Raw genomic sequence first — 24,190 nt, 5'->3', positions numbered from 1 at the left:
ATTCTAGAGTTTTATAAATCAGAACCTACATTTAAGAACATTTTCAGATTTTTAGAAAAACATAATATGCATAAAATTAAAATAATTCAATTAGAGAAATTTTCTAAATTTCAACACAAGTCATGGAAAAAAATTGAGTTTAATTAATTTTAATTTGAAAGCAATGTCTTTCTTTTTTGGTAACTAAAATGTCTTCAAATCAGCATACTGTTTATTAATTCTCAATTTTACAAATGACTAAAGGGTTTGATTCTTTGCCATTAATAACAGCTAACACCTACTGAGTGCTCACTCACACAGCAGGTATAATTTTATAAGGTTAAGTACTACTGTTATGCCATTTTACATGATGGGAAAAAGGCTGAGAAAGGTTACATGGCCTACCTAAGATCATACAGAGTCTCAATAACACAGCCAGGACCTGAACCTTGATTAGTCTGATCCAAAGCCACTATGCTATGAATAGTACTGTTTATACTATAATGCAGCATTTAGTATTTATTTGGGAGATCAAAAGAATTATTCTGCATATGTCTACTTTTTATAAAAATAACACATCTACTAATAGTCACCTAATAGTCACTACTTGTGTGTAACTGAAAAAATGATGAATGACTGCTCTACAATCTTTACACTGAATTCAAAAACAGTTATCTTTGAAAAGACACCATTCACGGAAGGGTGTACTGGGCTCTCTTGGGAGATATGCTATTAAAAGAGTTAATTCAGAAGGTCTAAATTTAAACATTTAAAAATCACTACTGTAAGGGTCTCTCCCATCTAGGGTGGAGAGAACAGTCAACAGGAAGCTATAACACAGGATGCGTAGGGCTCCTCAACAGGAAGAGATCTGAAAAGAGGGAAGACAACAGAGAGAGAAAAGGGAAAGTGGAAAAGAAAGGTTTTTTTTCTGTGCTTCCAGCCATCCCATCCCCAATAAAATACAAGAGATACTGGAGTCGTTTACATGTTATATTAACTACATTATTTAAAGATGAGAAAACAGTGGTAGATCAAAGTTGAAAATTTTACTTGGATATGTTATGTTTGCGCATTAAACTTTACCCTAAAAATTCAATGTACATATTTTGGAGTGACAAAACATTGCATTTGTTGGGTGCACTTTTACTTCAAATACAAAAATAGCAAGTATTTGCAGGTTTTTAAAACTGGAATATGGCTTGGTTCTGGATTCTGAGTTTTTCTGCAAAGAATGGGATAAACATTTTATATTCCCCTTTCCTCTGCATATTTTGCCAAAGATGGGTAACTAGCTTACATTACAGTTTCCCAAGTCTCTAGGAAAGGGTGGGAATTGATGTTGTCTAAATATTAGGAGTGCAAGAATGATCATCAATCCAAATGTTTTTCTTTCCTCAGTTAAGTGGATACAAGAATCTTTCAGAGCCAAGCACACAGACACTAAGACATCTGCACACCAAGGCAATTCTTTAAATGTAAAACTGATACAAATGATCACCATAAAAATTGGAAAACAATGTGCATCTACACATGACTCATTTCTACTATCCTCTAACTCCCTTGAATTTGAACCCGAGCCCTTGATTCTGATTTCTTTCTCCTCATACCCACTCATTTCTTCTTTGCAAAATCCCTCTCACATCTTGTTCTTCTTGATCTCCTCCTTACTCTAGCTCTTTCTAAAATCAGCACATTAACGCTAGCAATTATCTTTGAGATCTCAGATTAAACCTTCTTCTCTACAGATGAGAACACTGAGGCCCAGGGTGGTTAATGGGCCCAGGGTGGGCCAAGGTCCACAAGTTAGTGGAAAAGAGCTAAAACTAGAACTCAGTCTTCTGACTTCCCGCTGCGACAAGGTGCCAGGTTTGTCTCAGTTAATTTTCCGTCCTATGCAGAGTTGTAAAACCTCAAAAGACGTGATTTATCTTGTGAGCTCTCCTCTTCTCCCAGCAGATGCACATGATCACCTCAACTTGCCCTTCAAGGTCATTCATCAGCCATCGCTCCGAGATGAGACTCCCATCACTTTCTGCCACTACCTACAGTATCTCTGTTTTGAATAAGTTATCAGTTTAAGCTCCCTCATGAAGCTTGATGATGATGATGATGTGTGTCTCTGCACACGTTTCTCCCATGTCAAATGCCTTACTATGTGCACCAGTTCTTATCCTTCAAAGGAAAGTCTGCTCCTGTGGGGAGGTGGCTTTGAGACAATTCCAAATTATCGTTCATTTGTGTATTTTGTTTCTTTCTACTCGAAGGAGCTCCTGTGCTTCATCAGAACATTAGATTCCATCCCCACAAAGGGAAATAGAGAGCTTTCCTTCTAAAAGGTCTCATAATTCATGTAATCTATCCTGTCCTGGAATTCATGTTGACGTTTGTTTCACAGCCAATATAAGTCTATCTGGTGAATACCAACTCAACAGCCTCTAAGTAAATAATTACAAGTGACTGCCAATATTTATTTGTATCAATTCCAAATGAGAATCTTCCTGCTTTAATTTTCTATGTTAAAAATTTTTTTTCATTTAATATTTCCTACTTTTAATATCATCTGCCTATAAAATAAAACCAGTACTGTACTGGATCTGTATCACTATAACCAAAAAACAAAGGGATATAGATTTTTATAATAATTATTATTATGACAAAGAATTTCCTTTACCTGGCTAAGAATTTTCATCCCTGAGTGCAATAGCTTCTTTGCAGCTTTATAATAAATGGTCTCTGGTTTGTTGTAAATCATAGCATTAGTACACATTAGTTTGAAGTTATCCTGCAGAGAAAATATTAGGGAGGAATGCATTAAAATGAAACAAAGTACCCTCCTGTCCTGGTTTGAAATCATGCAGGTCTTCAAGAAATTAAAAACAACCACCACCATCAAAAAAACCCCCAAAAACCAAAAACAAACCAACAAAACCCCCTCCCATCCTTTTACTGTTTACTAAGCAACATTAATAGCAATTTATTAAGTTTTAAAATTCACTAACAGGGCTTCCCTGGTGGTGCAGTGGTTGAGAATCTGCCTGCTAATGCAGGGGACAAGGGTTCGAGCCCTGGTCCGGGAAGATCCCACATGCCACGGAGCAAGTAAGCCCATGCGCCACAACTACTGAGCCTGCGCTCTAGAGCCTGCGAGCCACAACTACTGAAGCCCACACACCTAGAGCCCGTGCTCCTCCACAAGAGAAGCCACCACAATGAGAAGCCCGCACACGGCAACGAAGAGTAGCCCCTGCTCGCTGCTACTAGAGAAAGCCTGTGCACAACGAAGACCCAACACAGCCAAAAAAAAAAAAAAAAAAGAAAAAAAGAAAAAAGAAAAACTTAAAAAAAAATAAAACTCACTAACAAAACGAATACTGCTAAATTAATTTAAATATCCTACTATATTCCTTTCCAAATTCTTAAACATTCTATAGTAACTATATAAATTTTAGATCCTGAGATAAAATTTTAAAATGGGTTTCTTCAGTACAATCTTATTGCACAAAAAAAGAATTAGAAGAAAATACTTCTATCTTATATTTAATAATTTTAACTGTGTACTTCATTTAATTAAAAAATATTCTTAGTTTTAAAACAAACATCTTAATTCTCCAGTTACGAGTTAAGTATGTTACTTCAGATCTTGACTAAAAACTGGGACAATGTTAAATTATCACAATATTTCCTACCAGATTCAAATTAACTGAGCAAAAATGGCAAAACATGTACACTAATTTTCTTTTAAGTGTTTGGATACTATTATAAGCTAAACATGATTTGCAGAATGTTGCAAAATCATGCCAACCTGAAATAAACCATACAACCTCAAAGAGTTACAACATGTAACTGCAGTAGGCAAATTATCAAAACTGTACTTTCGGTTTAAATTTCAAAGTATGCACGTGTGCTGGGGAACTCAATCCCACTGCATATTTTCATGGTTAAGTAATTTTTACATTGTATAAATGTGAGAGTGATTATGCCAAGGCCTTACTAAGTTAAAATGATAAAAACCCAACAAAAAAGAATCTGAGCCCCAAAATCCTCCTCTGGATTTAAAACGAAACATTCAAGCCCCATTATTTAATAACGAGTGATGACAGCTCAGAACACTTAATGTAATGAAGATAGGTAGACTGAATATTATTTAAAAGCATATGAGAAGACTGTTCAAGGGTCACAATAAATTTGATATTAAATTTAAAGGAGATGAAACGAAGTATATGTGGATCCTCAGTTCTTGGCCAAGTCTCTAATCAGTTAGGATTTTGCTAGGTCCTGGATCCCTAAGAATCTGATGAAAGCTATGGATCCACTCCTCAAGCACACACATGTAATACAAAGGTGAACACAAAATTTTCATGTCATTTTATAAGGTTCCTGATTCCCCTAAAGGCTCATCCATGGCTACCCAAAGGACCCCAGGTTAAAAACCCTTGTTACAGATATTCTGAAAAGCTTCCATTCCATTAAGAATTATTAAATATATATTTGGGGTTAGGAGAGGCAAATGAGGGGAGACACTAGATGACTATTACACTAAATGACCATTGGTCTATAACTGGCAAGAGAGTACTGGACTATTCTGATTACAGGTCTGATCTGTTAAGGCAATTTGTAGATTCCATGAATCTTAACTGCCACGTGGCTAGGCTTTACTGGACTTCTGTGTAATGGCACTTCATCATTCATAAAGCTGAATGACCTTTCTGCACACTTTTCATGTAATAATAAAAAAAAAACCTTGAACAGCCTAATGAGCTGGATAAGCTAATAAATACTACATCGGGCTATTGAATTTTCCTGAGAAAAAAGTGTAGTAATGTAGAAAACTCCAAAAAGTTAAAAATACTTGTTCATTTCCATTACAATAAATCTTAACCATTTGCTCAAAAACACTTAGGGGGCATACTTCTACTCCCTCATGTCATCATAACGGAAAGATCCAAGGAAAACTATTCACAAAAAGGAAAAAAAACTGTGAAAAATTTTCCATTAAGCAATATATAAGGTCCAAAATATGCTGAATAAACAGTTCTAGCCTAATTTTCACCAGATGAAAAGTTGAGAAAAGTTTCCATTTCTTTGAATACAAGAGAATACAATTCAGGTTTTTCAGAGTGAAATATTATCTATACATTCAAGTTGACAGTAAAGACAGAACTAAATGCTAGTGTTATAAATTTCAACCGATCAACGTGGATGAAAAAAAAAAAGAGACCAAGTAAACGTTTACTGTCTTATTTTCCTTCTGTAACTGATTAGGGTCTAGCCCTTAGGTCAGGTGAACACTACAATGTTCAACCAGAAAAAACAAAGATAGAATAGATATTATCTAAACCAGTTAAGTTCATAATGGTTTGGTACAGAGCAAATTAAAAAAGAAAACACCTTTCCTTTTCTTCGGATGACTAAAATGTAAAGTATAACTCTGAAACCAACATATATACCAAGGCTATTTAAAGATGGAAAAAACTTCAACTATAACATTAGGCATATGTATCATCTTGGTAGCTTGTAGGTTCTTTACTTGTAATTTATAAATTTCTTTCTTCTTAAAGTTGAAGAAAATATGCAGAACAAGTATAGCCGAAGTGAACTCAGGGAGCAACTGACTTTCATCAAACTAGAAAATGTAATTAAACTTCTTTTTTATTTATTTATTTATTTTTATTTTCGGCTGCGTTGGGTCTTCACTGCTGCACGCAGGCTCCCTCTAGTTGTGGTGAGCGGGGGCTACTCTTTGTTGCGGTGGCTTCTCTTGTTGCAGAGCACGGGCTCTAGGCGTGTAGGTTTCAGTAGTTGTGGCACGCGGGCTCAGTAGTCGTGGCTTGTGGGGTCTAGAGCACAGGCTCAGTAGTTGTGGCTCACGGGCTTAGTTGCTCTGCGGCACGTGGGATCTTCCCGGACCAGGGCTCGAACCCGTGTCTCCTGAACTGGCAGGCGGATTCTTAACCACTGCGCCACCAGGGAAGCCCCAAGAAAATGTAATTAAACTTCTGTTTAGTATTTCTAGACAAGCCAATTTATTCTCTATTAGGAAGATGTCTAGAAATAGAAAAAGAAACTACTCTAAATCAACTTCCATTAAAATACTGACTTTATTCAATATCTTGTTAATAACCTATAATGGAAAATAATCTGAAAAAATATGTAACTAAAGCACTTTGCTGTACACCTGAAACTAATACAATATTGTTAATCAACTATACTTCAATTAAAAAATATATCAATTTTACCTGCATTGATCTGAAATTAAAAATCAAACATCTTTTCATTTTAAAGGTTGAGAAAATATTTTATAGAACACATGAAATTCAAGATTTCACCAAAACCCAAAAAATAATAAAAGACAGCAGATGGCTTATTTTGTCTGGTTTTTTATCACCAAGCTCAAAGATGTTTTCTAAGACAAAAAAATACAGATTTTAGGTATTAAAATAAACTTGAGAAAGATTCTGAATACCAGACATGCAGATTTCTGCCAGGATTTTGTACATATAGGATCCAAAAGTCTCAATTGAATAGATGTTACTTTGTAGCATAGCTCAGTCTATTTCTCCAACAGAGGTAAGAAACTAGAGTTACCTTTAGTTCTTCTATAGACTGGTAATCATTGTTCTTGATCTTTTCTTTCATGGTACTAAAATCCATTGGGTGTTTAATGATCATGGAGTAGCCAGGAGCAATAAAATCAGTCACAGGAAATGAAAAGAAAGCACTTGGGTCTTTCCTGTGAAGATAGGAAAAAGGCAATTTTATTTCTACCACAAACAAATCTACTGGTCAAGGAGCATGAGTCAGAGGAAACCCTTCAGATGTAGAATTTGTAGTAGGCTAATATGTTTTTCACTGAAAACTGAAGTAACGATTTTAAAGACTAATAACTATTTAACAAGGTTAAGATGCTTTACATACAAATTGTACCCTTAAGACAAAGAATCTTTTAAAATATGCAGCTTAATTAATTCATAGCATCTCCAACACAGGGAAAGATGAAACAAAATAAGAAATCTAGATTAACTACCCAATATCTTGTACTCTGGAAGATTAGTACTATGTATTTTTATCAATCATAGAGGAAAGAGCAGAAATAGTAACAATGAATGCACATCTGCAATCTTCCATATTGGTTTCTAATTAGGCTTGGACTCTTGGGCCACAGAGCTGTTGCTTCCTCATGAGTACAGCTGGCCCTCTGTATCCGTGGGTTTCTCAATGTGGATATGCAGGGCTGGCTGTATTCACTGGACTGCTGTCATTTTATATAGGGGACCTGAGCATCCTTGGATTCTGGTATCTACGGGGGCTCCTGGAATCAATCCCCTGTGGATACCAAGGGATGACTATATATATTTTCTTAATCAGTGGATACAACTTCTATTGTGTGTGTGTGTGGGGGGGGGGGGTCCTCAAAAAACTGACATTAAAAAGGTCCTCATAATACCCCCAAACTTGAGACCCAGTGCTTTCCATCATAGGTTCTTAGCTCTGGCTGCAAATGAGAATCATTAGAGGAGCTTTAAAAAAATTCCAGTGGGGTGGGAGGCTTACCCTAGACCCACTACATGAGAATCTCTTATAGGAGGGTGGTCCAGGCAATGGTTTTCCTAGGGTTGAATTTTGATATTTCCAGGATAGACAGGGTTGAGAACCACTGCTCTATAAGATTAGTTCATTAGATTGTTATTCTCCTCTGGAAATCTGGCATATCAAAGCTTTCTTACTCCAAATAATCACAGCAATAAAAATGGTTACTACTAAATAAATATATTTATTATTATTAAAAAATAATAATAGCAGCAATTCAAAAAATGTATTTACCACATGCCAGGGCCAGTGGTAGGTAATTGAGGTATTTTATATCTAATCCTCACAAAAGCCATCAAGGAGGTGGTATCCTCGCTTAGAGATGAGAATACTGAGGCTCAGAGGTCAAACGATTTGTTCTAGGTCATAAATCTGATAAGATATAGAGATGGAAGCTGAATTAGGTGTGTGTGAATCTGCCTTTGTTCTTCCCAGCAGGACACCTAAGCAGTGAGATTAAAAAGTACCGAGAATAAGCAAAAATGTCCAGTCTGGAACTTATACATCCAAATGCATATTGTCCATGAAAGCTACTGTGAATAACACCATGAAGCATCTCTGGAGGGCCTCTTCAGAGCAAATTATCTACACCTCCTAAAATTAGTCATTTTAATATAGAGTCCCACTTGGTTTGACCAAAAATGCTATTCTTAAACTTGGTCAATTATATTCTTTACCAGCATTTGCACTGAGCCTCAAGGATGAAGAATCACTAAGGCTATTCCAAAAAAATGTGGCTCTGGGTTCTAATTCCCAAAATGTTCTAAGCAATGTGAACATCCTTAGACTAAGAGAGACCCTGATAAGTAGATTTCTTTTAAGGAGACGTCATTACCCTACATTCCGGTCTTACGTTGTAAGAAACAAAATTAAAAGGTAGCCAAAATGCTTTATAGTCATACATTCTAATTGAGTTGGAATGCTTAATACTTACCTGTTCACTCCTTTGGGACAAGTAATGAATGATTTACTCAAGTGTAAAGACTTGAGATGTAAATATCTCAATTGTTCTGTAACACCAAAAAGGAAGAGAGGCCACTAATTTCTGATTTTCACTGCAAAGCTGAATAGGTGTTGAATACAGATAGCACTAGAGGCTTTACCTTAAAAAATTATTTATGGTATGTTCTGGGGTTGACATATAAGGCCAACATGGTAAGAAGAAAGCTCACTGTTAGAATGCATGCCCTATACCCACGAATCCTCTTCCAATAATGTAAATGTCTTTGAGCTGAGAATTCAAATTCTGAGTAAAGAGAGGTATCAAAATAAATATTTTAATGAAGATCATGTTATTCTTTTCTAAGAACTTAACATTAGTGTTACCAAGATATTGTAATTTTTAGATCAAATTTCTGCATTTAAGAGAGGGTCACAAATCTTATTTATGGCATTTTTTCTCTTCTCTCAGACTTGGTAATTGTCAAATATTCACAGCAGTGATAAGCACTGCACAAACATACAGAAGGTATGTTTATGTATTAGCAAATGGAAATATCTATATTGTTTAATCCTGGTTTAAAGCTTTAACGTCAGAAGTTACTTTAGATTGAGAAATTCGCCATTAAGAGTATTAAGTAACACTCTTCAAGCTGCCATTTAAAACAAACCAAATGAGAACATCTAAAAGTCAGCCTCTTGGAGTACTTCTATTGCCAGGCAAAATATTTATCATCCACTTTAAAATCAAGTACATTTGGATACAGGCCATATAATATGGCTTTAACAAATAATAATAATAAAAAGACGTGGTTTGGATCCTGTATTTCCCATTTCAATTTCCATGTTATAAAAATGTTGGAAAAAACATTCACCTCTGCAGTTGTCTCATCAGTTGATTCAAAGCTTCTTGAAGGGGTGTCTGTTCTACTTCTGAAGTAAAGAAGAAAGGAAAAGAGTGTTTTTAAAAGGAAGATTCTAGACAGTATTGTTTAGCTTATTTTCTTTCTATATATGACTTATCTCATACCCATCATTAAATATCTCATAGAGAAATTCCATTTATCTTTCAAATATGGTGAAGTATGAGAATATCAAGTTCAAAACTGAAGCTAATTTAAAGCTCTTAAGCAGTGATATAAATAAGAAAACTTAAAAAAAATTTTAATTTAACAGGTTTAAACTTTAACTTAAAAGCTAAACACCCAGTCACTTTCCCTGGCTATCATCTTTAAAATAATTTCAGCCTCCTCATTCAGGACAGTTAATTCAGAGTTATTCCAACCTTCTTGTTTGGCTAAAGAGCTTGCAAGAGGCTTCTCAGGAGGCAAGTCTAATCCTACAGGGGCCTGACACTGGAGGTCTTTTTCTGCCTCATTGTCCACGCGGTCCCGATCTCGCTTCTTTTTATCTTCCTAAATGGAACAAAGGGAGATAATTTAGAAATACTCCAGAATCAATACCTCTAAAACAAATCAATTTAATTTCAGTGGAAAAAAAGAAGACACCACTGAAAAGATTACTACTAATGAAATCTTAATGTATTTTACTGCCATCTACTGGAAAATGAGAGAATAATATGTTCATAAAGGTGGAAAAAAAAGTGCTTCTATATGGTAGAAATAACCAATTAGAAAAATAATACTATTCACAAAAGCAAGATAATATACCTATGGGTAAATCTAATAAAAGATGACTAATACCTTTTAGGAAAAATTATGAAACATTACTGAAAGGCCACTGTGGAAGATCTGAATAAAGGAGATATACCATGTTCATGAACTGAAAGATAGTCAATTTGCTCCAAAGTAATCTATAAATAAAATGTAATGCCTATCAAAATTGTAAGACAGGATTTTTCATGAAATTTGATAAGCCAATTGTATAATCTATCTTGAAGAGTGAATCATCAAGAACAGTCAGAACAGTTTTGAAAAGGTCACAATAAAATGTCTTATCAGATATTAAGTATTTGTATAAAGTGATAATTAAGACAATGTGGGTCTGACACAGGGACAAACGGACCTATAGAACGTATCATAGAGCCCAGAAACAGACCCATGCACATAGAAAAGTCCTGATATATCACAGATTGGCATTATAAATCAATGACAAAAGGGTAGTGCTGGGACAACTGGTTATCTACATTTAAAAAGAATATGAAATTAGATCTCCACCTCATACCACATGCAAAAGTAAATTTCAGAGAAATTAAAGACTTAATTTTAACACTTGAGATAAAGTAAAAGAATCTTTGTGACTCAAGAGGAGGGATTTTCTTATCTATAAAGCTAAAAGACTAGCCTATTGACTGAGAAACACAAATAACTCAAAGTATTAGCAAAGATTACATAACGAGCACTTACAGATTCATGTAAAAAGGTAAATAACCCAATAGAAAATGGGTAAAGGGTATCATAACTAATTCCCAGAAAAAAAACTGGAAATGTTAAGAAACATGAAAACTAGCTTCAGGTTTCCTGGAACTCTGGGAATTATGAATTTAAAAACTGGAAGGCATTTCACATCTCTATGATTGGTAAAAATTAAAATGTCTAAAAATGTCAAGTTTTGATGAAAATGTGGAGAAATGGGGCTCTCATACCTTGCAGATGGGTGAGTAAATAGGTACAACCATTAGGAGAACAATATCTAATGAAGCTGAAGCTACCTTTACCCTACTTCTCAGCTATTCTACTCCTGGGCATATACCCTAGAGAAACTGCCTTTCACAAGTGTACATGTAGACATGTGCAAGTTTATTACAGGACTCTGTGAAATAGTAAAAAATTAGGAACAACCTACTAAAAGGAAAATGGATTAATAAATTATGGCATATTTACACAGCAGGTAAAATTAATAGTCTAAAGTTACACTGTATCAGCATGTATTATATTCAGAAACATAATTTCTGGAGGAAAAAGTTGAGAATTATTACAAGATCAGTTATGTAAGTTTTAAAAATATATTAGTGTATTTTACAAACGTATGCAGAAGGAGTAAAATTATAAAAACAAGTTTTCATGTGATGCACACCACATTCATGGTCCTCTGTAGGGAATGAGGAAGAGGAATGGATTCTGGGAGGGTACACAGAAAGCTTCATCTGTGTCTGTACTCTAATTTCTTAAAAAAACCAAAAATACGAGCAAAAGGTAAAATGTTACGATTTGTTAAAGCTGAATGGTTGGTATCCAGGTGGTAGTTTTTGTTTTTTGTTTATTTAATTCTTTGTTCTCTGAATTTTAAAAATTAAATTTTATAGTAAAATTGTCCCAAAATGTCTATTTTATGCTCAAGATTCTCAATAGGATCTTAATTTTCTTGGCCCATGTCCAAATTTCTTGTTCTAGTATCTAGAACAGTGGTTCTCAAAGTGTGGTTCCCAGACCAGCAGCATCGGGGAAATTGCTAGAAATGCAAACTCTGAGGTCTCATTATGGTTCTCAAGCTTCAGTGTGCATCAGAATCACCTGAAGGTCTTGTTAAAACACCAATGACTAGGCCCTGTCCCCAGAATTACCGATCCAGTAGGTTGAGTAGAGCCTGTGAATCTGCACTACTAACAAGTCTCTAGGATATGTGAGTATTGCCGGTGCAGTGATCACACTTTGAGTATCACTGATACAGAGCTTCACATTCTATTCTCAGAGTCCAAAGCATCTAATACAGAATACATGACTGACTGAAGCTCCAGAAAACAACGTTATAAACTGTATTCATTGTGCACCTGATGTCAGTTTCCATTAAGTTGACTGCTGTCTTTTTCATGGGCTCATGACTTATTTTGGAGCAGCAATTTTTGACTCAGGAAAGTTCTGTATCTTTTCCCCAGAAAAACTAGCATGAATCTTTTGTAGGTTGGCAGGTTTAGAACAACATCTGTTCAATGGAAAAAAGACCCTCAGAGACAAGATCTCTTCCTATTAAATGTAAATTGTGGATAGAGGACAGCCTGAAAGGCAGTAAGCACTCTCCTAGGTGGAAAGAACTAAGACCATAGTACAAGAAGTCTGGAGTAGGGGTTGGCAAACTTTTTTTTTCTGGTGAACGGCCAGGTAGCATAATTTATGCTTTGTGGCCCATAATGTCTGTCACAACTACTAACCTTTGCTGGTATAGCAAGAAAGCAGCCACAGACAATATGTAAATGAATGGGTGTGACTGTGTTCTAATAAAACTTTATTTTCAGAATCAGGTGGTGTTGGCTCTAGTTTGCTGACACATGGTCTAGAGGCTCAAGTTCTTGCTCTAGCTTCACCCTTAACACACTCTGACCTTCTTAGGCACTCATTTACTCTCACTAGCCCTCTTTATCACCTGCAAGATAGAGATTCAACTGTTGATTCTTATTTATCTTAGAGTTTATGAGATGGTGAAATGACCATGAAACAGAAAAGCTGAAAAAGTGCCAAAGGAAGGTATAATGTCTCTGAACTACCCCTATCTGGTAACTTTATCTAGTTAGACTGGTCTACAGTGACCACTTTACTATTTGGTATGGCAAGAGAATACTGCCTTCTGGGCCACAGTCCAAAGGAAAAAAAGAATATAAAAAACATATACTTGGAAACTACCCTAAAGTGAAAGGAGATATTGTAACATGTTATTGCCAGACTAGAAATCAGGAGATCTAGCTTCTAATTTCCCAGAATGTAAACCTGAACAAGTTATTCCACTGTTTTAGTCTCAGTTTCACCTGTAAAACAAGAGGCTTTGATCTCTATAGTTCTCTCTCTACCTAACATTCTGATTCCTACCTTCCAATTTTCTTTTTTTATGATTCCAAAATACCATAGAACCCTATTGTTAATGTCACTTACTGAAAGTAATAGATACATAAAACCGGAAGTTAACACAGTTCTGGTTAAGAGCAGTTTATTTTGCTAATTACATAGAGAAAACTGAACAAAAATACTAAAGCCATTTAACTTCAGGTAGGAGGGTTTATAATTTCAGTTTATAAAATGGGTTCAAATTCTGGCTTTGCCACTTATTAGCTATGAGATCATGGATCAACTACATAATTTTTGTGGGGGGGACTACTTTCCTCATCCCTAAAACAGACACAACAATACCTACCTCAGAAGAGTGTTCTGAGGATTAAATAAGATAGTGTATGTGAATGTTTAGCACAGTGCCTACCTAGCACATGGTGAATACTCATTCATTCATGCATTCAATAAGTAAATGAGGTTCTACTGTGTGGATATGTACTGGTGGATAAACAAACACAGCCCTGCCCTTAGGAAGCCAACAGTGTAAAAAGCCACAGACATCAAACAACTTAGTAAAAAAAACCCAAACAGATTTCAAGGAGAGAATAATTGTTGGGTGAATCTAATTTAGACTGGAGAAGTATGGGAAGGCTTCTATGAAGAAGTAACATCTGAGTTGAGATCTGAAGGAGAGAAAATTTAGCCAGGCTGGGGGTGGGAACAGAATTACAGGGAGAGTAAATATCCTGTGTGTTATGAAGGTCTGAGGCAGGAGAGAAAAAGTGGCTATTTCCATAACTACAAACACATTGCATTTATGTCAGACTAGATTCTAATTTATCCATGACTCAATGGCAAGTTATTTTATTAATTCATAACACCTCTGAAGTAAATCTTTGCTCATATTATTAATATTATAACACTCATTGCATGTCATAGACACATTTGCCTCTTTCTGGAGTTCCTGGTGGGCAGAGGCCCAAGTCTTATTCAGCTCTGTACCCCCAAGCTCAATAATGCCTAATACATAATATTTGTAGAATTAATTAATCACAAAAGACAGCGTGAAATAGGAACGTGAAAGCATGAGAAGTAACAGCTGAAGTTCTAGGTACTATCCTTCAGATTGGTCACTTTTGTAGGAGAGATATATATACATAGATATCTATGTCTATATTCAAATAATGCTTCCAGTGTACAAAACAATTTCAGAACTTTGTTTTAACAGCTGATTTTATAATTCAACTGAAAAAATCAGCTTTATTACTTTGAAGCTACACCTCATCTTTGGCCCTAGGTTGGGAACTGCATCTGCCACACAATTCAGCTCTTACCTCTATGATGCTTTCCCCTACTTCCCCAAGGCATAATGAGAAACACTTTCCTCTGGACTCCCAGAACACTTTATTCATACCTCTATTAGAATTTACCAGGCCATGAAGTTTATTTATCCTTTTGTGTCTGATTTCCCAGCCTAACTTTGAGTTCCTGCAGAGTAGGAACTATATTTTACTTATCATTTGAGTCTAGTGCATCATAGGTTTCTGGTAGATATTTGTTGAATAAACAAACAAATAAATAATCCTTCTATCAGAGGACCAACACTACTCTTATGCCCTTAGTCAGAGTCCTTTCTTCTCTGGGAAGATCTTCTGTGATTAAGAGGACCACCTCAGGGGGTTTCCCTGGTGGCACAGTGGTTGAGAATCCGCCTGCCAAGGCAGAGGACACAGGTTCGAGCCCTGGTCTGGGAAGATCCCACATGTCACGGAGCAACTAAGCCCGTGCACCACAGCTACTGAGCCTGCGCTCTAGAGCCCGCAAGCCACAACTACTGAAGCCCGCGAGCCTAGAGCTGTGCCCGCAACAAGAGAACCCACCGCAATGAGAAGCCTGCGCACCGCAATGAAGAGTAGCCCCCGCTCACCACAACTAGAGAAAGCGCGCGCAGCAACGAAGACCCAATGCAGCCAAAAAAATAAATAAATACATTTATTAAAAAAAAAAAAAAAAAAAAGAAACAGGACCACCTCAGGAGGGAAGAGCAGAATGGGAAAAAGTGGGGAGGATTTTCTGCCAGCCCAAGTAAGCCATAGCAGCCCTGAGACCTTGGGTGTGGCAGATTCATACGAAAGAAGTCAATGAATTGTGTTTTGAGAGAATTCCCACTTTGCTCAACAATTACAGTCATTCATTTCTCCTCTCTAGTTATAAGCTACTTTACAGCTAACTCAGCAGCAAAATGAGATACTAATAGTACCTACCCCATAAAGCTATTAAGTATTAAAATAGTAAATATAAAGAAGTCAGAACAATGCCTAGCATATAGTAAACACTCAAATGTTAGTTTTTATGAGTATGTATGCCCCTTAGGACCTAGTATAGTATTTAATAAAAATGGGAATTTATTGTATATGAGTAAGTTTTAAATTTTCATTAAAAGTATTACTTACATTGGGACTTCCCTGGTGTCCAGTGGTTAAGACACCACGCTTCCACTGTAGGGGACGCGGGTTTGATCACTGGTCAGGGAACTAAGATCCCACATTCCACATGCCGCCTGGAGCGGCCGAAAAAAGTAAATAAATGAAAAATTTAAAAGTTTTACTTAATTTGAAAAGATATATGCACTCCTATGTTCAGTGCAGCATTATTTATAATAGCCAAGATATGGAAACAATCTGAGTGCCTACCAATGGACGAATGGAAAAAAAAAGATGCATATATACACACACACTTTTGTGTGTACATATACACATATATATACACGATGAAATATTACTCAGCCATAAAAAAAGACAAAATCTTGCCATTTGCAACAACATGGACGGACCTTTAGGATATTATGCTAAGTGAAACAAGTCAGACGGAGAAAGACAAATATTGTTATGATTCCACCCATATGTGGAATATACAAAACAAACAAGAAAACAAAATAAATGAACAAATCAAACAAAAAAACCCTGAACACATAGATACAAAGCACAGAGTAGTGGTTACCAGAGGGGAAGGTGGGGGAGGGTGAAATGCGTAAAAGGAATCAACTGTATGGTGATGGATGGAAACCAAATTTTTGGTGGTGGGCATGCTGTACTGTATACAAAAGTAGAAATATAATGCTGTACACATGAAACTGATATAATGTTATAAACTAATGTTACATCAATAAAAAATAAAACAAAATTTTACTTAACTCTAGCATTGTGAATAATATCCTATATATTTAATGCTCATGATTTTAAAAAAATTAAAGAAAAACACCTGTCATTTTATTCTGATAACATCCCTAGCAACGGGACTAGCCTAACTTCTTTGAGCATCTAAACCTGAAGCTGACTCGCAAAGCTGTTAAGACAGAATTCGGGTTAGGATTATGCTTTTCTGAAGAACAGGTTTGAGTTTCCATGAAAGAATTTAGACCTCTCATCTGAGCTATTTCAATGAAAAGCCTTCTAAGTAGGTCTCCTTACACCCAGTCTCTACTCTCTTCAATATCTGCTAGATACTGTTAACAGATTACCGTTACTAAGGCTCAACTTTTTATCATTCTTCCACTCAGAAAGTTTTTGACTCTCTACTGCTTACATAGTCAAGTTCAAACTCCCTACTCTGACATGTCAACTGCCTCTCAGATCTTACCCCATCCTCCTCTTCACGTATTCTGTGCTTCAAAAAGAGAACTACTTTATGTCCCTTGTACACACCCTCACATTTGCCCACTTTCATGCTATTGTTCTTAGTTCTCCACACGGTGTGCAAGCTTCCTTACTTCTGCAGTAATGTACCATTCTGTTCAGGGATCAGCTTCTCAAGTCAGCATATAAATGAAAAGTGGGTTGTCAGGTTACCTTTGAAAATATCTGAAGTAGCCCATAAAGTATAATACTCATGGCTTTATACCTATGATCCTTTATGTTTAATAGTACGATATAAAAGAATATTTCTCCTATACTACAGTAATAGCTCAGAATATATAGTTGACCCCATGTTGACTGTAGTGTTAACATCACTGTACTCTGCTTTCTAAAGACTAGAGTTATGCCAGCAGGCAAATTCTTTGCCAACTGCTTGGCATTCAAATGCTTAAGAAAAAAAAAAGCCAACACACTTCGGTGTTGTGCAGATTATGGTCTGATTAAAACTAAAGCATGGGGACTTCCCTGGCAGTCCAGTGGTTAAGACATTACCTTCCAATGCAGGGGGTATGGGTTCGATCCCTGGTCAGGGAGCTAAGATCCCACACGCCTCGTGGCCAAAAAACCAAAACATAAAACAGAAGCAATATTGTAAAAAATTCAATAAAGACGTTAAAAAATGGTCCACATCAAAAAAATCTTAAAAAAACAAAAAACAACCCCCCCCCCCAAAAAAAACTAAAGCATGGTGTGCTCTTAATGCTGTGGTTGGTATTAAATACCACTGCTCTACAGGGAGAAACAATACTGATCCTATCTGTTGGGGCATTTTAAACTAGTATAATCAGAGCCTTCCTACTCAAAAGAAGAATATTACTTAACTTTATATGACATCTTTGAAAAATTACAGGGTTTTGTGTTGTAAGCATCTGTGCTTCCCCAAAACTTTATCTTCTCCTTATTTTCCTAAGTAAAAGATTCCTGATTTTTATTAGGATATAATGCCCCCAACCCCTTCCCTAAACTAAAAGACATTTCCCAGCCTCCCTAGCAGCAAGGGTGGCTAAGTGATTAAGTTTTGACTAATGAAATACAAGCAGAAATTATGAATGCCTTGTAGAAAAACACTTTAAAAGGGAAAGGGCATGTTTTATCTTTTTCTTGTGCCCTTCCCCCTTCCTGCTGCATGAACTGACAGAAGAGTCACCAGTCCCTCAGAACCACACATACTCTAGCCCCTTTCAGGCCCACAGGTGTCACACGGCAGACTTTCCCCAAGAAAAGACCAGAAGCAACTGCTGTTCCTAAAACTCCCTGGAGATCCAGAGTACAGCTCAAAGAAAAGTGTCCTTCTGAAGTCTCCCTAGCAAAGGAACCCCTCTTCCCCCTCCCCAGTCCAGCCTGGAAAAAAGGGATAACCCAAACAGGCTCTACAGAACCAGTGACACCCCAGAAGTATCCCACAGTCCCTAGCCCTGAGTCCTGGGGAAGTGGGACCTTGGGCAAATTCACTTCAATTCTGAGTTTCCACTTTACCTTCTGTAAAATGGAAATCATCCACCTCCCTGCCCTACTCTGCAGGGTGTTATTTCCAAATGAAACTGTGGACGCGAAAGCGTCTTAATTTGCAATGAAATAAAAATATATAGGTGGCTAATGATACTTAGAGCCACCGTCAAGAAAGGGCAGAGGGGGAGACTTCCAGGAACCTATCCTGAAGATATCCTTATAAAAGTATACAAAGCGATGTGAACAATGAGGTTCAATGCAGCATTATTTGTAACATTTAAAAGTTATATAAAATAAAATATGGCACAGCAATATAACCAAATACAATGTAGTTAATAAAAAGATGAGATAATTGATAAAACAAGAAACGAGGAGTATATCAGCTGGCATAATGGTAGTTAACTGCCAGAACTAAAACCGGAAGTGGTTAAAAGGGGTTACCTCAACTTCCAGTTAAACGAGATGAAAAAAGAGTACAGAAGAGACGACAGTGGGTGAAAGATGTCAACACACTTGGGAGATCAAAGGCAAGTGGAGGAGTCTGCAGATCAGAGAAAGCAAGATACCTCCTGCATGCAAGGAAGGAGACACCTCTGAGAAAAGTTCTAACCCCAGAAACCTGGAAAAGCGCAAAACTTTGGCGGCTCCCAATCAAAATGATTAGGTCTCTGTTTAGTGATGCCCACAGTGAAGTCCATCAGCTGACAAACTTTGTCTAGGCACAAAGCATACAATCAGCCTTTTTGTGCTTCACATTTAAATACAAATAGATTACAAACGCTCAACAGATAACTAAATGATGCTTTTAACACAAAAGGAAGAGACCAAATAAAATGAAGAACTTGAGGGGAAATAGAGACAGTGCAAGGAGCAAAAAAAAAAACTTAAAAGAAAAATATCAAAAAAACTCATCAATTAATATTTCAGAGAAATAAAAGATCCTGCATGTAAAAACAAGAACAGGATGCTATTAAAACAAGGACAATTAGAAAACATGAAAAAGTTCTTGGAAATTCAAAATACAAGGTTTGAAATAAAATTCAAGAGCAGAGCCAGAAGACAAAGTTTAGGAACTCTCTTTGAAGGAAGAACACAAAAAACAAAGAGGAAAAAGAGGGGAAAAAAACATAAGAAAATTAGAGAATCAGTCCAGAAGTTCAACATCTAAATGGCAGGGGTTCTAGAAAGAGAGAAGAGAGAGAACAGAGGGAAGGAAACTATCACAGAAATACTTCAAGCAAACATCTCAGACCTGAAGACAAGAATATCCATTGTGCAACAGACCACTGAAGATAAAGGGGAAGATTCTAAACATTTTGAGAGAGCACATACCGGTCATGTACAAAGGACTAAGAATCAGAAGGCAACAGACTTTTCAATAGCAAATCTAGAAGCCAGAAAACAGCATGCAACGCTTTCAAAATTCTGGGAGAAAATAATTTCCAATTTGGAGTTCCATGCTGAGTCAAACCATCAATCTACATGAGGAGAGTATATGGGAGTAGAATAAAGATTTTCAAACATGTAAGAACTTACAAAAATCTACCTCCTATGAATGCTTTCTTAGGAAGTTCGTAGAGTTAAGACTCCACCAGAACAAAGGAGTAAGTCAAGAGGAAGACATGGGATCCAGAAAGAATGCAAAGGAGGCCTAGAGAACAACTAGTCCAGATTAGAGCAGGAGGGGACAGAGGGCTGCAAGATGGATGTTTCCAAAAAAGGGGAAGTGTCTGACCATGTGAAAAACAGAAATCAGATGGGTTTTACAAATCTGTTAGAAGTTTGGGAAGAATCAGTACACGATAACCAAACAAATGAAAGCAATTAATCAACTGGTCAAGATCAGATCTGTATTTGTATATTCCATTTGTCTCCAATGAACAATAATTAGAAATAAACACTGAATATTGAGCTGTATCTACACGGGGAGAATGCAGGAAGGGAAACTGGGGGCGTGGAGCAATATAAGGATGCTAATTTAAATTCTCATCTTGAGCAACATGATGTCAGTAAAAGATGTACACATAAATCAGTAAAGAGCAATATAAACCTACATTTAGAAATGGAATAAACATCCAAAGAAAAAAAAAGTTTGGGAAGTAAAACTCCAGGATGGAGCAGGACACTGCTTTTATGTTAAAAGCCTTGTAGTACTCTTGACTTTTTTTTTAATATAATTTTTTTTCAATTGGAGTATAATTGCTTTACAATGTTGTGTTAGTTTCTGCTGTACAACGAAGTGACTCAGCTATATGTATACATATATCCCCTCCCTCCTGGACCTCCCTCCCCCCCTCCCCCCCCATCTAGGTCATCACAGAGCACTGAGCTGAGCTCCCTGTGCTATACTGCAGGTTCCCATTAGCTATCTATTTCACACATGGTAGTGTATTTATGTCAAACCTACTCATGAATTACCTTACTCCTAATAGTAAATAATTTTAAAAAAACGAAACAAAACTGGTTACCTCTGAAGAGGAAGACTAAACGAGGTACCTGAGTGAGCAAAACTTTTTTCCCTTCCATTTTGTTCACCTCTGTATTACCTGAATTTCTTTCAAAAAAAAAAAAAAAATCATAGGCATATATGGCTTTTATAGTTTAGGGGAAAAAAAACGTTAGACGGTTCTATATATTGTCACAATCTAGACGAAGGCAACAGACATTGGGGCAGAAAGGCACATAATTAAGAAATTCCAAAAAGAGAATCTCTAAGATTTAGTGACTCACCGATGTGTTTAATCACATGGACTAGAACATTTCTGTTGTGTATATAAATATAAAAAAATTATAAAACTAAACCTACAGAAATCTAGCTTCAAGATCCAGTAACTGATTCAACAAGTCACTTCGTGACAGGTTACATTTGGGAAGTGCAGAAGTCTAGGACAATTCCAGGTATGTATGTGATCATCCTTGGAAGGAAAGTTAATTATTATTACTATTTTACCCAGCTTACAGATAGAGATGGCAGCTACTTTCTTTTTTACTTTCTATTAACTGCAAATGGTTATGAAAATGCTTATTTTTATCACTGGTGTCATATCCCTTAAAGGTCTCTGATCAAATTATCCCATCAATAGACTCAAACTTTGTTCTAAAATATGAAAACTGTTCATTATGTATTTGGCACTGTAGTATTTATTTCAGAACAAAATGTGAATCCTAATAACTTTTGAAATGACTATTTTCCACAAACCTCGAACACTGAGGCTTTCTTGAGCATGACTTTTACCTTTCCTAGATGGTAGGAAGCAGCTCCTGAAAATCAGGACTTAGCTGCTCACTCACCTGATGTGTGAGTACAACTAAGAGTATAATTAAAGAAAGAGTTGTTGAAGCTCACAGATGATTCGTTTCTATTCTGCCCTGCTCCTGCTCAAGACAAGTCCGATTTTACAAGCGTTTCAGCATCTCGCTAGACACAAAGAAAATAAAGCAAGGTTGGCAGCGGGAGGCGGCAACCCGCAGAAACTGGCACCACCTGCAAAGCTGAAGCAACGCAACGACCTTTACCTTTATTCGTCTCCGTTTTCTCCCCTTTTCTTCCCCTGGAACCTGCTTCTCTCCTTTCTTTCTCTTTTTCCGCTTTCGGTCCTTGTGTTTGTCATGTTCGTTTTTGTCTTCTAAGAGGCTGGAGTCGTGCCCGGAGCTGCCCGTAGAGAGCTCGGTGACTTCGTTCCCTCCCACTTTGAGGACCAGCTTCAAGGGCTTCTCTACATACTCTTAAATGAAAGGAAAGGGCTTCAATTAAAGGAGAACCTCGCGGGGCAGTATCCACAACGAAGAGTGACCGCTGGACGGGAGAAAATGAGGCGCACCGACCGAGGCGGCCCGGGGCACGCAGTGGGCGGCCCACGAAGCACCAGTTGAATGACGGGCACTCGCCGAGTGGACGCCCCGAACGTTCCCGGGCCGCCTCACACCTCTCAACAAGAGACCCGCCCGGGCCGGGGGTCCCGGGTTCGAATGCCGCCCTCGCCTGGGGTCTGCGCGGCTCACGCGGGCCGCGCCCCCTTCGCGGGTCCGGGCCTGCCCGCGGGAGGTGCGGCCCCCGGACCGCCTCGGACACTCGAGGGTAGTCTCGAACGCACGAAAACCCCACCGAGCCGCCGCGGGCTCGCCACCCTCCACCGCGGGCTCGCCGCCCCCCACCGCGGCCCACTCCTCACCCTCGTAGAGGTGTTTGTCCGACTTGTGCTTCTTGTGCTTCTTGCCCATGTCCGACCGGGCCCCGGTGCCCGCCCCCCGCGCCAGGCCCAGGCCGTGCGGCGCCGCTTCCGGTCCGGGCCAGGCGAGCGGAGGGCGGGTGCGGGGCCCCCGAGACCCCGCGCCTCGAGGCAGGGGTACGGCGTGCGCCGAACGGCGCGAGGCTTCTCACGAAGAGACCCAGCAGCGCCCGAGCGCCCAAGACCCAGCCGGAGCCCGAGAGCGGCTGCGGGTCGGCGAGAGGCCGGCGGAGGCGGGAGAGAGGGCCTGCCGCGCGCGCAGAGAGCGGCCGGCTGCGCGTGGCGGCCCCTGGCGGCTGGAGGTGGCGCTGCAGCCTGCGGCCCGGGGGCGGAGTCCGGCCCGGGGGCGGGGCCAGGGTGGCATCCACCACTCTGAAACTCCCTTTTTTCTCCGTCACTCTCCCTTCCTTCCTCTTCATCTCTCTCTTCCTTCCCTCCCTTGATGCCTTCCCTCCCTCCCTCCTCCTTGCCCCCTCCTTCCTTTCTTCCTTTTTCTTTTCATCACCCTTCCCCCTTTCCTGACTCCTCCCTTTTATCCCACTTTCCCTAGCTTCTATCTTCCCTTTAACAGTATTTGTTGAACCCTGTACTGGATGCCAGATCCAGCAAATCCAGCACCTTGGTAACTGAAGGACTGTAACTTAAAAAACAACAACAACAAAAAACTAATGTGATGATATGTAAAGGCCTCCAAGACCTTAATTAAAACAACATCAACAAAGTATGGAGCAGAGTGTATTAGGTAAGATGCATTTATGGAAATAAATGTTGTCATCTGGATTAAAAGGCTGTGATGGATACTCAGGAACTGTTAACAGTGGTTATCTCAGGTGAATAGGACTGGAGGTGGAGTGGATTGGTTTAGTTTTATGCTTCTCTGTATGGTTTGAAAATTTTCTCATGTGCATGTTTAATTTTTTTGAAATAAAAAGAAAGAAAATTTAGAAATTAGATTGAAAAAATGATGAAAATATATCTGGATCCACACCAAGTGGGGGTCCAGACTAACACTATTGCTCTGTAGATGGATGTCTACTCCTCAATCCTGTTTTAAGCCCTTCTTCTCATTCACTTTTATCCTTAGATGCTGAGCCTTACTGGTGAGATGAGTTATTCACATTTTTGCTCACTGGCATTTACCTAAATAAAATGTTAAGGTGTGTTTAAGATAGCACATCCAGGGATTATGGCTGCAGGGAAACAAAATGATGTTGATATTTTTCTACATGACAACCTTGTAAGGTAGGAAGGGCAGAAATATTCTTATTCCCATTTTACAGATGAGGAAATGGATACCCAGAGAAATTAAGTAAGTTGCCAGTTAGTGGTAAAGCCAGGCTTCAAATCCAGGTTTTCTGAATCTGTATCATAATCTTGTGAACCTGATGAAGGAGGTCTTGATTGTCTCTACCTTTAGAGTTACAGTGCCCTGTTTGTTTTCAGATAAACCTATAATCACCGCTTGCTCTCAAGAAAGGAGCTGACATTAGTCATTTATACTTGAGTAAGAGTTTGGACCTCTGGATTACTTCTCCCAGGAAGATCTGTAGCTTTAACTTGAACTGCAGTGGTGAAATGGTAGACTTGTAAT

General features: G+C 38.1%; 1 protein-coding gene and 1 long non-coding RNA gene across 4 annotated transcripts in view; one reads left to right on the top strand and one right to left on the bottom strand.

The window, feature by feature from the left end:
* Positions 1-22,846, bottom strand: part of BRD7 (bromodomain containing 7) — a 38,224-nt gene extending 15,378 nt beyond the window's left edge. Inside the window, exons 1-6 of one of the 2 annotated variants that reach the window (XM_068528340.1) lie at positions 22,543-22,846; positions 21,887-22,095; positions 9,794-9,923; positions 9,384-9,441; positions 6,568-6,712; positions 2,654-2,764 (exon numbers count right to left, since the gene is read on the bottom strand). In XM_068528340.1, the coding sequence (XP_068384441.1) occupies positions 2,654-2,764; positions 6,568-6,712; positions 9,384-9,441; positions 9,794-9,923; positions 21,887-22,095; positions 22,543-22,591 (702 nt within the window). In that variant the 5' untranslated portion in view covers positions 22,592-22,846. The remainder of the gene's footprint in view (positions 1-2,653; positions 2,765-6,567; positions 6,713-9,383; positions 9,442-9,793; positions 9,924-21,886; positions 22,096-22,542) is intronic. The other variant, XM_068528341.1, reaches the window with a different exon arrangement.
* Positions 22,847-23,125: 279 nt separating this feature from the next.
* Positions 23,126-24,190, top strand: part of LOC137753661 (uncharacterized) — a 59,771-nt gene continuing 58,706 nt past the window's right edge. For both annotated transcript variants that reach the window (XR_011071537.1, XR_011071539.1), the window contains exon 1: positions 23,126-23,341. This is a non-coding gene — a long non-coding RNA (uncharacterized lncRNA). The remainder of the gene's footprint in view (positions 23,342-24,190) is intronic.

This window comes from Eschrichtius robustus, chromosome 19, assembly GCF_028021215.1.
Source record: "Eschrichtius robustus isolate mEscRob2 chromosome 19, mEscRob2.pri, whole genome shotgun sequence".
In the NCBI taxonomy this organism is placed as follows: domain Eukaryota; kingdom Metazoa; phylum Chordata; class Mammalia; order Artiodactyla; family Eschrichtiidae; genus Eschrichtius; species Eschrichtius robustus.
This window is presented reverse-complemented; position numbering and strand designations above follow the sequence as displayed.